The sequence below is a fragment of the Merops nubicus genome, unplaced genomic scaffold, assembly GCF_000691845.1.
Source record: "Merops nubicus isolate BGI_N331 unplaced genomic scaffold, ASM69184v1 scaffold31169, whole genome shotgun sequence".
NCBI classification, from domain to species: domain Eukaryota; kingdom Metazoa; phylum Chordata; class Aves; order Coraciiformes; family Meropidae; genus Merops; species Merops nubicus.
Window position 1 is genome coordinate 56,443 of NW_008634061.1, and position 16,697 is coordinate 73,139.

The 16,697-nt window shown below is 35.1% G+C and overlaps 1 protein-coding gene across 1 annotated transcript in view; it reads right to left on the reverse strand.

The window, feature by feature from the left end:
• CACNA1D (calcium channel, voltage-dependent, L type, alpha 1D subunit) overlaps nt 1–16,697 on the reverse strand; it is a gene marked incomplete at its 5' end in the record, with an annotated part of 73,255 nt that overhangs the window by 39,359 nt on the left and 17,199 nt on the right. The window contains 7 exon segments of the mRNA XM_008948442.1: nt 7,249–7,332; nt 9,666–9,695; nt 12,687–12,797; nt 14,004–14,162; nt 15,367–15,568; nt 16,275–16,421; nt 16,680–16,697. Coding sequence (XP_008946690.1) covers nt 7,249–7,332; nt 9,666–9,695; nt 12,687–12,797; nt 14,004–14,162; nt 15,367–15,568; nt 16,275–16,421; nt 16,680–16,697 — 751 coding nt within the window.

Consider the following 16,697-nt stretch of genomic DNA (forward strand, 5'->3'; position numbering starts at 1 on the left):
GGAAAGTATTAGAATAGACTTGAGACTGAATGAGAGGCAGGCTGAGCAGAGAGTGTCTCTTTGGATGATGGCTGCTGACAAAAATGCAAATAAAACTATTTCCTGTGGTTAGGTAAAGTAGCTACAACCTCCTCTTTCCACCACCAACCATTTCAACACTACTCATGTCCCAAATGCTTGGGTGCTGTCTGGTCGTTATCATGAAATTTTTGCCCCTTATAGGACCATGTGACTCTTAAGATGACAGATGTGCTTCTGGGATCACTGCTAGAAGTCTGATAATAGGCACAGCTAGAATAAATGACTGCTTGGCAAACAGATGCACTGCAATGACATATATCAGGACACAGACTGGCTTAACAACTGTCTTTTCTGTCAGCCATGTGCCAGCTACATTGAGAGCCTAGCTCCGCAAAGCATTTCATAACCATGTAATTTTCAGCCGATTCTTAAGTACTTCAAGTAGCTAGTAACATATTATTCTATTTTTTCGTAATGAAAGTTCAACACAGCAGCTTTCATCCTCAAACAATCCCAACCCTCAAAAAAGATTGACCAACAATCAACCTACATTTGACTCACCAACTGAAATGTTTGTGACCTGCTACCAATTTTGGTCAACTATTTATTTCTGCTTATGAAAGATTCAGCACATTTAGCACCTAAACAGCAACTCATTATACTCTTCATATTGTAACAAAAGTTCAGAATAAACATCCTAACTGAAAAAAGCTTCAGTGTCAAAAGTGAGAACAGTGTCAAACAGATTTCATTATGCATTGGAAGCAAACTGCAGTTCTGTGTTTAAGAAAAAATAAACATGGTGAAAATAAGTGGATATTAGTCCATGGTGTTGGTCAAATGTCAACATCTGAATGACAAATACATATGATGACAATAACACACATAGGAAAGCATTCAGGTTGCCAAAATATCTTCAGAAATGTGTAGTGTATGTTTGTCGAGATACATGTATGTATATATATGATTTGTTCAGAGAGTAATTACTGGATTTCAAATGTGTTAGCAACTAATTTTCTTCATACCCTTATCAGTGCTCTCTATATTCCCTGTTCAACATGAACCAAATGTGCACATACATAATTTAGTAAAAATTTTGAATCTATGTCAAGAACCCCAGAGTAGATAAACCCTGACTTCATGACTAACATGTTGTAGGCATAGGGTATAACTACTAAACATTCAGTTGCACAATAAAGTATACAAATTATTAGTTGTAGCACATACATGAAAGTAGGTCAGAAATCTACTTCTATCTCCATATTAAATATTGCAACAGAGTATAGACTTCATATTGCAATTAGACTTCATATTAATGAAAGCAAAGCCATATAAAAAGGTATCTTTCCTTTTGGAATAGTCTACAAAATATATTAACATTCAAAAATATCTAGCATACAATACCATGCATATAAAGTGGGATTCAAACTGAATTGCAGTGCTTTTGTTCAGCATCAGGGTGATTCAGCAGCTATGTAAAAATCAGTACCAGCCCTCCCAGTACACAGCCCACTAGCAGTGTAGCAAATGAAAAAGCATCCCACTGTTTGCAAGCCAACATTATGCATTGCATAGTGCTGAAATGGTGATACTGGCATTCCTTCTTGCCAAATGGCAGAACATCCTATTCTGGCTTTGTGAGGGATTTTTTTTGGCACGTGACATCACTGCTGACCATAGTGAGTTGTGGCGGTAGCGTAAGCATTGGATAAGCCTCATGTGGTTACAGTGATGAGTCAAGACACAAGTTTTCCTGTGAGACTCACAAGGAAAATATCAATGCTGTTCCTTGAGGTCCTATTTCAGCTAAGGACCTAAATTTTTCTTAACTTCAAGGATAAAATTAGTCCCATAGGGACTGCATTAAACTCCTGCACAGAAGAAGAGGAAAGTGGACTCTCCATTATTTTCTTGACATTTTGGCAGCACATGAATGGTAAAAGAAACTTAAATAAAAGATGTGAATTAAAACTTTTGCGACTACTACTGAAACAATGTGACCATGCCTCAAAGTCATCCTGTGCTGGTCATCCAAATGGTTTCTGAGCTAACAAATAAGATGATTTCTATACAAACAGGCCAGAGTGAAACTTGTCTGTTATTTGCATTTCAAGAACTTACTCATTTATTCAGAATTTATTTCCAATTTATCTCCCAAAGCCTTAAGTTCTATATGTCCATCTCCCAGAATGGACTGTCTCTCAGCCATTACTCTGCTTTTTTAATTGAAAAGGAACCATTTTTATGACCACACGATCTTGTGTATCATGTGAAACTTTCTGAAAACAAAACGCTACAAAACCCAAAAGCTGTTATATAGGTTTTAGTAGTGTTTTTAATTTTTTTTTTATTGCTATACCATATATATATATTTACTTATATATACTTGCCTCTAAAAATTTCTAAAAATAAAATGAACATGAAGACCAATTAGGTTCATAAAAGAAATGGTTAAAGGAAGTGATATTAAATGACAAAGTAAATTTTAAAAAAAAATCAATCATAGAAAATAGTGTATTGCCAACATGTATGTTGTACTGAGGTGGTTCATTTCTGGGTTGGTTACTGACCCAGTCCTTAAGGATTCTTAAGTTCTCTAAGTTGCTGAACACATGAAACACTGATTTCCACAGGCAGCAAAAATTTTCAGAACACAGTAATTTCTTGGATTATATGTGAATGGGAGGTTACTGGATCAGAAGAAGCAGCCTCAGGGCACTGTATATATTATAAAAAATTAAAAAAAAAAAAGAAAAAGAAAAGCAACAACAAAATAGAGATGACATTTAATTTCTAAAATCTAATACTGAAATCAAGGTGATGTGCAACTAGAAAGCCCAGCCCACTTTCTTGAACAAAATGGGTCAGATACAAATGTGTTATATACTAGAAGTTGCTGGTTTTTGGAGTTAGCCTAAATATACACAGCTAGACTATCAGAACGATGCTGAGTTGTTTCCACAGCATGAGGCAATAATATATATTCAAGCCGATAACAATGTTCTGATCATCATGAGTCCGTTATATTAGGTATTAATATTCTTCCAAGTCTTCTTTTATATTGATCAATTAAGATGACTGTACCTGTGCAGTTACAACCACAAGAAGATCAGATTTTACATCACTGCTAGCAATTTACACTATTTCAGTGTTTCAAAAAAGGCTGAGCTTCCTCAGTCTAAGAGGCTTTTTCTAAGTGGGAATTTTCATAGGTACCATTTCAATCGTGCTTGAAATCCCATTGAAAACACGAAATGCAAAATTGAAAAATTCAGAATGCAAAAAAAAAAAAATATTAAGAGGATTTTAAAATACTGAGTTTGGATTATAGAAATTTGCACAAAACTAAGGAATAATTCAGTAGGCTCAAAACAATAAAACTAATAAAAACCTAAGATATTTCCCTGGACACTTTGCAGTATTCACTGTTTCATGTTGAAAACAGGAAATCAATCCCAGAAATAGATTGAAACTGTAAAGCATTAACAAGTAGCACAAAGCACAAAAAAAGTGGAAAAGACCAGAAACAGACAATGCTTAGTAGACAAGTAGACTGTGCAGTACTAGAGGACATCAAAAAGGAACATTTTTTCTCTAGTGATTATAGCATGAAAAACTAAGAAATGACAGTGCTAGTTCTTGACTGTGGTGTGTACTTTACCTGAAGACTACTAGATCTCCAGAATATTTTCAAGAAAACTGTGTGAATTACTAAAATGACAGCGTTCTTCACAGCTGAAGGCTCAGCAGTGACCAGCTATAAGTGATGCTGCCAAATCAACACTGTCTACACGGTGTTAAATATGGGGTTAAACACAGGGACATCTTCTATTGAGGTACATTTCAGTTATTTTTCAATCTCTTCACAATCAAGTACATTTTGTAGTTATTAGGGAAATCTATTCTAAGTGGTTGGTCTTTTTATGTTTCTCAGATATTATGCTCATCTACACCAGTATTACTGTGAATGGAAATAGTGGGTAAATTGTAAACACTGGAGCTGAAATTCTAAATTCAAACTTTTCAGGGAAAAAAAAAAAAAAACACCACCACCACTTTTAACATTTTTTAAACCGACCTAAAACCAAATTACAGGCAGCTTTTAAAAATATGCTCCGTGAACTGTAATTATACTTTGAGAAATGTCTCGATGGGACAATGCAGTTTTGAGCTGATTGACCCTCCCTGTCAGCTCAGGTTCTTTCAGTTCACATACAGAAAGATTCCTCACCCACTGACAACCAGTCTGAGATCTAAGGGCCAAGCTGAGGACCTTCTTCTCCCATGTTATCACATCATTCCACCACTGCTCTTTCCAGTAATGCAGCCAGTTGTGAGAGTCTCATAGTTTAACAACATCAGGAAGGAATTTAAGGCGAATCAGCCTTAAAATTATTTTGATTGTGGTTACTCACAGCTTTATAAAGATATCTGAAGTCTTAAAAGAGGGCTAATAGACTGTATGCTTGAAAAAATTCCGCCACCTTAAAAAAAAAAAATCTAAAAGAATATATTTGTTTTCTATATTTGGTTGAAACATATTTATAATAAGTATTACTATGCCTACCAAATTAAAAAATATTAGAAACTATGCACATCACCATTTTTCAGGAGCAGCTACTGCCAATAATTGCTGTTGTCTGCGCTAATGCTACTATGCTCTGAGGAGAGACTGTATGGGCACAGTATAAGAAGCATTTCCTCTGGCAGCAGCTTTATCCGCTCATCTGTGCCCACCATGGCCCACGCTTTCACCAATACTCTGTTCTCAGCACCTCATTCAGCCAGGGAAGCTCTCAGACTCCTGTGGAAGCACAGCTCACACAGCTATGGGGGTAAGAAGGGCTGTGGGCAAAGGCTACTTAAGCTCACAGAAATGCCATAAGAAATCCTCATCAAACCATAGCCTCAGTCAGGACCAGCCTGATAAATCCAAGCTCCTAGTAGGCGGTCTGCTGATCTGAACAATGCACTGCAAGCCAAAAACTGTCTTCTTAGACAGGTCTTACTTTAGAACTATGCATTTTAGTTGAGTTGAGTTTTTGCTTGATTGGCTTTTTTTGGTTTTTGGGGTTTTTTTTTTGTTTGTTTGTTTTGTTTTGGGTTTTTTTGTTTTGTTTTGTTTTTTTCCCCTCATCCTGGAATGCCTGGAACAGAGCAGTTTTTTCAAATACAATTGCTATTCTATGTTCCTGGGCAACTTTATTATCCCAGTATTCATAGCTCCCAAACCCAACTGCCTAAATGGAGTAAAGGGTATAATTTCTGTTACTGATTGAAGGAATGTGATCCTAAGAATTAGGTTCCTGACACAAATCACTTTGGAAAAAAAAAAAAAATTTAAAATGTGTTTTCTCAGAAAAACGTTTTCAATTCAATGACAGTGATAGCCACAAGATGGGCTTAGTTCCTCAAAATACAACAGAGATATTACAATTTAAACATTCACCACTGAAAAGTGAGTAGTTATTCAAATTCAGAGCATTTTGAAGTATTATGCACATTAAATATCATTAATGAAAAGAAACTATTTGAGTAAATCATAAAATCCTCTAGGGGAAAAAAAAAAAAAAAGACATCTAGCAAGTAGCTTACTATAACAAAATTAAGAGAAAAGGAAAGTTATTAGCCAGCTCATAAACTCTGACTGCTGTAGAAAAACATGCAAGCTAAATATCTTTGCAGAACACCAAGCAACTATTTCTGTCTACAGCCTTCTCTGATCAATCAGTTCTTTGCTACAAGGAAACTAGGTGAATATCTGGGATCTCTTGCATCATGGGTATTTCTGGATAATTTTGTTCTCGGAATGAGAAACAGATCAGATGAGCACTTGGACTACGCTAACCTCACCTACTGACTTTGTGGGCTCCCTGAGCATTTTCAGTGGCTGGCCTGGGTCCAAGTCTCATCTCCTTTACCCTCCCTCTCTGAGGTCTCAAGAAGCATTAGAGGGAAGAGGCACTTTCCTCTGAAATCTTATTTTGAGTAAACCAAGAAACATGTAAATATGGGAAGCACTTGCATATCTGCTACAGACTTGCTGTGTATTTTGTTATCTTTCATTTATCATTTTTGTGATACAACTTTCCTTGTTAAAACCAGAAAGTAATACAGAAAACAGGCAAAAATCAATATTTCCCTATTTTTTTCTCTTGGAAAGGTATCTTTCTGTTGTCCAAACACCTATATGTGCAATGGTCATCAGTCAAAATTTTGGTGAAAAGATGGAGGTTTTCAAGTACTTTAAGAATAATTCAAATTTCGAAACATTTACTGCAGGATGGGAAAACAAAAAGGAATACAAAAAAAAAAAACATTCTATTCTTCATAGCATGGGAAGTTTTACTTTATCTGTACAACCTTATTCTGCTGTCTCATGAGATATGAATACTAAACATCACTCTAAAAACCATAAAAAAAAAAATTATTAATTGTTAAAATGAGTCACTGAAACAACTTAAAGATTCTTGAATTAACTTTGTCAAGCTGCCTACAAAAATCAACGGGCTTCAAGTAAAGTAGTAACAGAGGCTTAATTCCTCTTTTATACATAAAATCTTTATAATATATACTGCACATATACAGGAAAACATAATTCTCATTGTCTCACTACGCTGTGTGCATGTGCAACTATACAGGTATACAGATTTATAATAACAGCTTGTATAAACAACTGCACCAATGCTTTGGTCTTTGATTGCAGGATAAAACATACTTTTCTAAAAAAGGGGGTTGAGGGATAAGGTTTACATTTTCTGTATTTGTTGATGACAGCAATTACTTTTTAGTGCATGAACAGTTGCTACTTACATTAACTTCTGTTATAGCAATATCAACGACGCTACCAACAACAATTAAGGCATCAAAAGTGTTCCATGCATCAGTGAAATAGTGCTGTTAGGACAAGCATTCAGCAGAAAGAGAGCAAGAGAAAAACACAAACAGAAAAAGAGAAGAAAAGGACAGTGTTATAACACAGAAACACTCTAGGCTTCTCTGATGCACCACTATACAATCTAATCTTTCCCTTTCATAGCTAAAAAAAAAATGGTAGAAAAAAAAGGCTATTTATTTCCCATATCAACATAATTGACCTATGACTGGTCTGTACTCAAACTTGAGAAACATCAGATCAAATTCTGTGACTTGTCCAGATGATGGAAATAGTGGGGAGACAGAGAAAGAGAAGTAGGGACTGGGGAAAGTAAGCTGGGGTATACTCACATCAGCTTCACTGAGAACGACGTCTACTATGCTGCCAATAACGATGAGGGAGTCAAACGTATTCCAGGCATCACTAAAATAGCCCTGAACAGAGCAGGCAGGGTGCAAACGTTTGTGATTACACATGAAATGTCAAATATTTGCATACTTCTGTTTAGTTTTGCATAAACAGAAATTAGTTAAACAAAACCTGTGGTCTAATGAGAAAACAAAACAAAACAAACAATATTGCCTACTGAAGGAAAAGCAACATATATGTGCATGTGTGTGTGTATATATATACTTTATATATATACATGTACAGACACACACACAGACAGACACACGCTCACACACACAGAGTAAACATGCATAATACACCATCGTATAAGCACAATGTTGGCAAGCAAGTCATCATCCAAAACTGGTTTGGGACTTCTAACAAGGCTGAAAAATCCTAGCATAGGTACCCTAACAAGCCCAACAAAATCCCTTTTATACTATTTCTACAAGACCAAGCCAATTAAATCCTCCTTAGCACTAATGATTTTATGATCGTTTAAGTCTATTTACTAAGTGACTGGTAAAAATGTTAAATGGGTTAAAGCTCATCACTGGTTAATCACGCACAATTATTAACATGGAACTGTGCACAAATATTAAGAGAACTGTCTTAATCTTCTATTCATAAAGTAGATTTAATACAGGGACTCACTACATTTCCAGTCAGGGCCTGATTCTGTAACCGTATATAAACTTCTATCATTCAATTAGCTATCTATTGGAATCACAACTGCATGTTTGAGCAAAAAGATATTTCAGAAAAAACCTAGAGGTGGGTTCCAGGATCAATCTGTCATTGGGAACAAATCAATGTGTATTACTTTGTTGAAGGAAACCACGGAGACAAGATTTGTATGTTTTCTGTAATATGTGGGTTTTGCCCAGTTAATTATAGAAACGCAGAATTTGCCCTTTTCCTCACTCAAATATAATTTATCAGCCAATGATAACTAAAGAATGTGCATTCATGACAAAGTCAGAAATTTTAAATTTTTTTTTCTACATACATACTGCTTTTCTGGTCATTAATTTAAAAATACTAATTTGTTAGCCACTGTTGAAGCTCTAAATATGAATTTAGGAAAAAAGCTTAAAATGACAATTGTGCTAATCTAGCCTTATGTCTAGTCACACTTATGATTACATTGTTTACTACAATGTTTGAGCTGAGTGGTTTAAGTTGTTACATGTGCTGGTAGCAGAAAAAAGCCAAATCAGCTACAAAATTTTTTGGAATTGGACAATGCTTTTCTCAAGATTTTGTACCATTGCAATTTCTAGTAGCATCACAATTTAAAGGTTACACTTGAGTGCACTACTAGTTGAAAAAAAGCTAATTTCATGTGGAAATTTTCTTTTAGAGACGACAAGAGAGTTGCTATAGAAGATGACAGCTTTACAGCGTGTTCTAGCAGAGTAAGTCCTGAGCAGAGTCAGGAAATCACCTTATGTTTCTAATTCTACTCCTTTTTAGCTCTTCTAAAAGACAAATGGCTATAATAATTCCCTGATTTAAGGAATGGGCTGTAAGGGGGAACCAGATCAGGGTAAGACTTATCACTATAGCCCTTTGCGCCACATGCTTTGATTCTCTGGGATTAATCATCAATTCCACTCTTGGGGCAAAAGCCAGCGTTCATGAATTCAACCTTCTGAACAAACGCATTCATTTCTGAGAGATCCTGCACCCTTCCCTACCGCTCCTTCCCTATGCATCCTGCTTCACGAAAACAAGCCATTCCCAAAGTCTCTACTAAACGTCATGCTGAACCACCTCAGCAATACTGAAATTGATAACCCTAAATAGATCAGCAGCTGCCAACTAAAGAAGGGGAGCAGGGGAGCTACGCTTATAATATTCTTCCTGATTATTCATATTCCTTATTCCTGTTATTTAAAAGAAGTATCTCTCTTGATTTTAAAAAAGCAACAGTTCTATACATATATAAAATAAGAGACTGTTGGCAAACAGCAAACAGATAATCAGCACAGTCCTGCGGTGTGCTATCTATCCATCTTTCTCTACAACAACAGGGACCAAAAAATGTCCTCCAAATGAAAGTTAATTTTAGCTATGGAATAAGTTACTTTACAAGACATGCTACAATATAAGGCACCAAAATAACAAATTCACATGTTGTTTCAATACAGCTAAAATACTTTACACATTTATTACTTTTATGCAACCTTTTCCATCAGTATAGACAAATATTGTTCAAAATAATATGTAAAGCAAAAGCATACAAGTAAACAAAAAAACTAAGAGAAAATAAAGATGGTTTTGGAAAAGGGAGGAATGGACAAGTCACAGCAAATAAACATCATGCAAATAAGTTGTTTTCACCACTGCAATGACCCAAGATCAATTCACTTACTAGCCATCTTTCCTTTTTTCTTACAAAAATCTGATGTAAAACGACATGGAAAATCATTACAAGTTTAAGTAACAGCTAACTATCATGAAGCTGTACATACGGTATGTGTTCATGTATTTTTTAGATTCCATAGCTCTAGTTTGTTTTGTACTGTACTAAACCACTCTAAATAACAAGTTTTGCAAATGTGAAGAAAAAGTGCCTACTCTTTTAACTTACACTATGAAAAATCTGTTCATTGAGAAATGCTGAAGGATAAAATCACAAATCCTGGGGAATGTGTAGGCATAGAGGATTAACAGCAAAATATGTTTCTGTAGATCTACCACAAATATTTCAGTCTTTTTAGCACTCTGTTGATAAGTTGAGGGCCTCATTCTGCAAAGTACTGTGTGTTCCAATCTCCCAGTCAAGAAGTGTGCCAGACATTCAGCATCACCTTTAATATCTACCACTTATCCAGGTTTTATATATTTCAGAGCTGGAAGGCAGCCTGCAGTACCTTTGTTTTAAACAACACAATATCATAGTAAGAGTATCAATAATTTATAATAGCCTTAAGTTTGCATGACCAGCAAAACCAAAAGGTAGTAGCTTTCACAGGATTTTTGTCAACCAATTAAGGGGACACTGTCAAGCAGAGGAGAAAAACTAACATGTTGTTATCGATTCTTGGTTTTATTGAGTGCATGATGGAGTTTTTATCTGATGCTTTAAGAATCTTTGAAATCATTTTTTAAATGCATGAAATTAATAACTAAAACTGTCAGTTTTGCCAGACTAGACTAAAAAAACCAGTAGTAACACAAATGGAGGAAATTAATAAGTCTTCCCTTATGAAGGCTAAAAAAAAAACATTTAGTTTCAGATTGTTCCTACTCTTACTAAATACGAGTTAAAGCAATTCCATGTTGTTTTAAGCATGTATCTAGTTTAAAAATTAGATTATTAAAATGTATTAACATTCTACTTAAGACTGCTAGTTGATTTGCAATTATTAATGAAATATGTAGTAATGTTCCCAATAAGTGTTTTGTTAAAGAGTAACTGACAATTTTAAAAGTTACAATCTTCAATGAATAACAGGAACAACCTTAAAGATATTTAACTCCTTTCTCTTTCTGCTAATTAATCTGTGCCACAAGTCTGATTAATACCATGGTCATTTTAACCTTGTCCTGCTTATTAAGAAACTTAAGGTGTTCTGCATCTATGAGGGAACAAACTGCAGGAAATTAAGACCTTTCACTGACAGTGTCTGCTCTTCAAACTCTCAGGGTTTCGATCCAGGGATCTCTCACAGCAAAAGACTCCAATGAGATAGAAAGCGTGTTACAACAGAGTTAAAACTCAAATTGTACAAAGTCTTAGAGACCAGTATTAAGACATAGCATTTGATAATGTGTAGGAAGTCCATAATACAAATGGAGCACTGTGATTTATACACTCATGATCAGACCACCATATTTTGCATTAGCTGCTATTTCTGACTACAGTCACAAGTGTATGGAGAACCATACAAGAATTCACAGTCTTCTTTCAAAGAGCAGATGATATAATGCAGCAAAGTCTTCTGAAACTTCAGCATGAAACAAGGATATAGAACAGGAAATACACATCAGGAAACACAATCAGCATACTCATGACACTGTGGTCCACATATCTGAGCTATCTCCTCTGGGGCCTCGTATTGTGTTACTTTTAATGTGAAATCCTTAGCATTTAAATAAGATAGGTGACACAAAAATACAAATAAATTGATTAGAAATGTACAATGGACTGGACAGTGCAGAGCAAGACTATGGGAGAGTGGGTAAGCATCCACCCAGAACTCCACACTTCACATCTCAACACCAGACCTCCAGTGATGTATGATTTATTTAATTCTGCAGGCAAACACAAGCGAGCTTTAAATCAAGTAGCTCAGGCTCTCCAGCCAAGCTCACAACTAAATGCAAGATGAACGAATAGTTTTGAAAAGCTGCAGAGTTATTTGTCTGCTCCACACAGAGCTCTGGGCACCCATGACTATGTTGCTATAAATATGAGAGCTAGGTTGTTTAAAGCAAGAATGAGATTGTCCACACAGCCTACAGTCACCCAGTTCTCTACTTAACACCAAGAAAGGGCACAGTTCACAGCCAATTACAGATGCAGATATCCTGATTACTTTAAAAGAAAGGCGATGGGAAATGAGAAACACCAGCCTGAGGGCATGTCCAGCTTTTTGCAAATTCCATGTATAGTGCATGACCAAATTCTACTAATTTATATAGATATAAGCCCAGAAAAAAAACCATTGATTTCATTGTTCTTAAAACAGTTCATTTTTTTCATTATTAACTTTTGCACTGTCACAAAAGCAGTATGAGAACAGAACAAAAAGGCTGCATTAAGGGTCACAGTCCAATTATAATCTTTTTTTTTTTTTCAATTCTACTCTTGAAAATATGCCTGCATTATTCATTTTGACAGTGTCCCTTTAAGGCACAGAATCAATTACTCTGTTGTGAATCACCTATAAATATTGTGTATGCATAACTGAAAATACAAGAGTCTAAAAAGGCTATTGAATATGCAAATTATTTGTATGTATGTTCGTAGTACTTGGCTATATGTTATAAAGTGCAGAAATAATGTGGCATTCTAGAATAGGAAGTATAATATAACCAATGTCTTTACTGTAGGTTAACTTTGTGTAAAATTATGAATGCAGTACCACTATGAGGATAAGTGGTAATGCTTGTAATAGGAAATTATTTATGTCAATTATAAAGGGACATTTTCATTACCTCAAAATATTCCAGATCTCATCAACCACTTTGTAATATTTTTTTTTGATATCTGCACTTCATTTCCTGGAGTTACATATATACATATTATCAGACTATTTTATTATGATTGCACTGATAGACGAACATGTGAAATGTAGGTTCTTTGAGTGTTACATAGCTAGTGTGAAACTTACATTATACTTAATTCCTGTGGTGATGACCTAATGAAATCATATCTAAAACTTACCTTGGGTTTGAATGCAATCAGTTTCAAAACCATTTCAACAGTGAACACACCAGTGAAAACCATATTCATAATATCCATTGCATCATTAAAGAGCTTAGACTGTCCATAGTGCTGTGAATGAAAAATATAAAATATTTTAAAGCCTTTACTTTAAAAAGTAAGTGAAAATAAGGTAGCCTAAGACAAAGTTGGCAATAATGCAGCACAGGGAAATATTTTCTAGTAGTATTTATGATGCACACCTGTATACATACAAAACTAGCAGAATATCTCTGGTCAAGAATGGAGTTGTTTAAATGTATTCTCTTTAGACACTGAATGGAACAAGTTTGTAATTCCTCTGTAACCTAAGGGAATCTCCAGAAAGATATTTTTGAGAGGAAAATTCTTTCCTCAAAAAAAAGAAGAGTATTAGCAGCAATTTCCCATTTTTTATATGATCACTTTTGAGATTACATAACCTTGTGTCACACTTGCTTAGAAAGCCTCCAGTATTTTAGTCACAGAATAACACACATTGTGTAGGAACAATGTTTTTAAGAGGATAGTGTATGCGAGTTTACTGAAAAAAAAAAAGAGTGTTTTTTTTAAACTGAATTTGAACCATTTTTTTCTTCTCAAAATCTGAAATAGTAAAGAAAGAGACAACTCGGAAAAGTATGTAAGAAAGTAGGTGGCAAAGAACTACATGGATAATGTAAAAAAAGTAAAATGATACAAAAATACACACAGGTATATTTAGATATACAGCTAATATATGAAAACAGGTTTGCATAACACAAAACTAAAAAATCATAGAATGGTTTGGGTTGGAAGGGACCTTTAAAGATCGTCTGGTCCAATCCAACCAAATACAGAATAGTACATATCTAAAAGTAACAGACAGTATAGAACCTACACAGAGGTGAAGCAATGCTTAAAGGCACTGCATAAAAGAATGTATTAGACAAAAGAATTTAGGAGGTTGAAAAAACATTTGCTAACAAAATTAGACTTTTCAGGTCTTCTTGCACATGGATAATCTTGGGAATACACACATATAAACTAAATTACACTGCAGCTACAAAATAAAGCTCAAAGAGCTTGACTAGGTTAGGAAGACCTTTACCAACATCAAGTTGTTCTAAATACTTCTACTTCAGAGAACTGATGAACAGACTAGAACAAGACACAGAACAGTACTATGATCAGAAGCAGGTTTTTAAAATTCATTTAATTAAAAAAAAATAGGTTGCCATAAATTAAAGGCATTGTCTCACTCATACCCTTCCCTGCAACTTATGCCAACATCTTCAAAAGAACTTCTGGTTTTCCTACCTGCATAGCCAAACAAAGTGTGTTCAGCATGATGAGGACAAACATGATGTATTCAAATCCAGTAGAATTCACCACATACCAGAACTTGTACTGGTAAGGATTTTTTGGAATATATCTACGAAGAGGACGTGCCTTCAAGGCATATTCCACACACTGACGCTGTAAAAGCAAATACATCAAAAATTGTCAGACTATACCTAATAGTTAATCAACTGATAATATAATTAATAACTGCAAACTGCTAAATGTAAGCCTTAAAAACAGGCAGTCTATCTACTTGATATAAGGGGTTATATTATTATACACTTGTTAATAATGTAAGCAAGTAGCTTACCAATCCTCACTTGGTTATATAGAGTTGTCCAATATGCTACTCAGCCACATAAAAAAGAATCAAATAATGCTGACAGAAATTGTGAAGTGTTTCACCTTTATACAGTATAGTAGTATACAGTAGTATACCACAGACCATATGTATCCATACATACAGTATGACTATTAATAAGATGGTTATTAATTCAACCATAAATCATGCTTTGTCTTTGTTTTCAACCACAAATGCAACTGTATAACATAAAACTCTAGTCATCCAAATAAATACTGAGGAAGTGCTATTCCTAATAATGCAGTTAAATTGCCCAGCAAAACCATGTCACTTATGTAGGAACATCATTGGTTCATGTCCACTCTTAGTGCCTGAAATCTTCATGTCGGCTGGGCCTTTCACTTGTCTTTTGAAGAAGGCTTACACAAGCTGAGAAATGGGGCACAAAATGCAGAATTAACACTGGCTAAAGTTCCATGCTTAACTTTCTTTAAGTCAAGTGTGTAACAGTTGGACAAGACTACCTGAAAAATCATAGCTGGTGACTGATGAGTTTATCATTATTAAACAGTGAAAGGGGACAATTTTAAAAATTTGGATCTGAATATCCCCAGTGAATTTCGAAATAAAATGAGAGGAGGAGGGGAGGGTGAGGTGGTGTAGAATATTTTGAACACTTTCAGACTATTCAGAACAGAACATTTATTCTCCTGTTCCTGTATTCCTATTACAAAGCCTGCCTCTGACTATGGATAAGCTGTCAAGTGTTATATTCTTCTAAATGTGACACCAACAAGCGAGACACGAATAAGCTAACAAGCTTAATGTAACACCTTTCACAATAAAAAGGCCGATATGTTTGGCTTATAGAAAGAGGAACATGAAATGACCTGAAAACCAGTTGATTACTTTTACTGTTTCAATTTTTTACTAAGAAGTGTTTGGTGCCCTCTTCTGACCCAAAGTAGGAAGGACACTCTACATGCATAAACAAAAACAGATACTTTCAAAAGCTAAGAGTTCAGTATTTTTTTTAACCTGATTTTTGTCCAGCTCACAGTTCTTATACTCTTGTTCTCCCTGTTCTTGGAATGTAACAATCACAAAACCAACAAATATGTTCATCATAAAGAAAGCAATAATGATGATATAGATGATGAAAAAAATTGAGATCTCCACTCTATAGTTGTATACAGGTCCAACATTCTCGCCATTTGAATCAATGGCTTTGTATAGCAGCCTGAAAAACAAACAAAATTTTATATTCATTGACAATAAAATTACAAAAGAGAGTAATATGTGCAGATACAGAGGACAGATTTCAGAAATGGTCTGTTTACTGTCCTCTTTTTTTAGCTAATGACAGTGCTTACAAGTGTATCAAGACCAGAAGAATCACACGACACAATGATACATGCTTTTTTCCCAACAGAATCAAAGTAATGACAGACAATTGTGCTTTTTATTTCCCCACATAAAGCTATCCTATAAGATGTTTCTCATTTCAGGAAACAGCAAGTGGTAGTTTGCTCTTCCTGGATTTCTCTATGCAGTGTACTATTTATTGCTTGGCTTTTTTTAGGAAAACTTTTACTTGAAGGCCTAAAATGTTCATATTAGTGCTTTTTAAAGGGCAGTGATGGATAAACATCAAAAAACGACTACTTCCGTTAGAACTAAGGAATAGCTTATTACAGCACAAGTAGATGAAAGGTTAGGAATCGAACAATGTAAAAGCTTGCACTTTCTAGATAGAGATGAATGAAGAAATACAGGAAAAGTGAGCAGGTTTAGAAGGATAGTAAGTTTTTTCCTTCCTCCATTAATAATTTTTTATACCATCACTTCAGACTGCTTTGTTGCCCAGAAATGCCTGGTGATAGAGAACTGCTCTGGAAAATGTAACTGTCTTAACAGTGCTATGAGATCGTGGAGAATTCACTCACGCTGGCCAGCCTTCAAAAGTGGATACGGTAAAAAGGGCCATCATAGCAGACAGAACATTATCAAAGTTGAAGTCGCTGTTTTGCCAGACCCTCTCTTTGACCATCGGACTGTCAACATCTCCATCTTTATAAACAATGTATATCCCTCTGTGGGAAAGAAACAGTCATCAGTGAAACAATAAATTAGCCTCAGAGTTACCCAACGCTATAATTCAAAAGAATTTATTTCACTCCTTCCCTAAGCTTATTTTATTTCCTTGCTAACCTGTGTTTTCTGGTGGATTTAAGATGATAATTTCAATTTACATAAACTTAAATGGCCTGACACATGCCTGCCCACATCTGCCACACCTGAAATTATTCACAATATAATGTGTCGCATTCTTAGATCAAAGATGTTCTCACCGGCATTACTCAGGATTC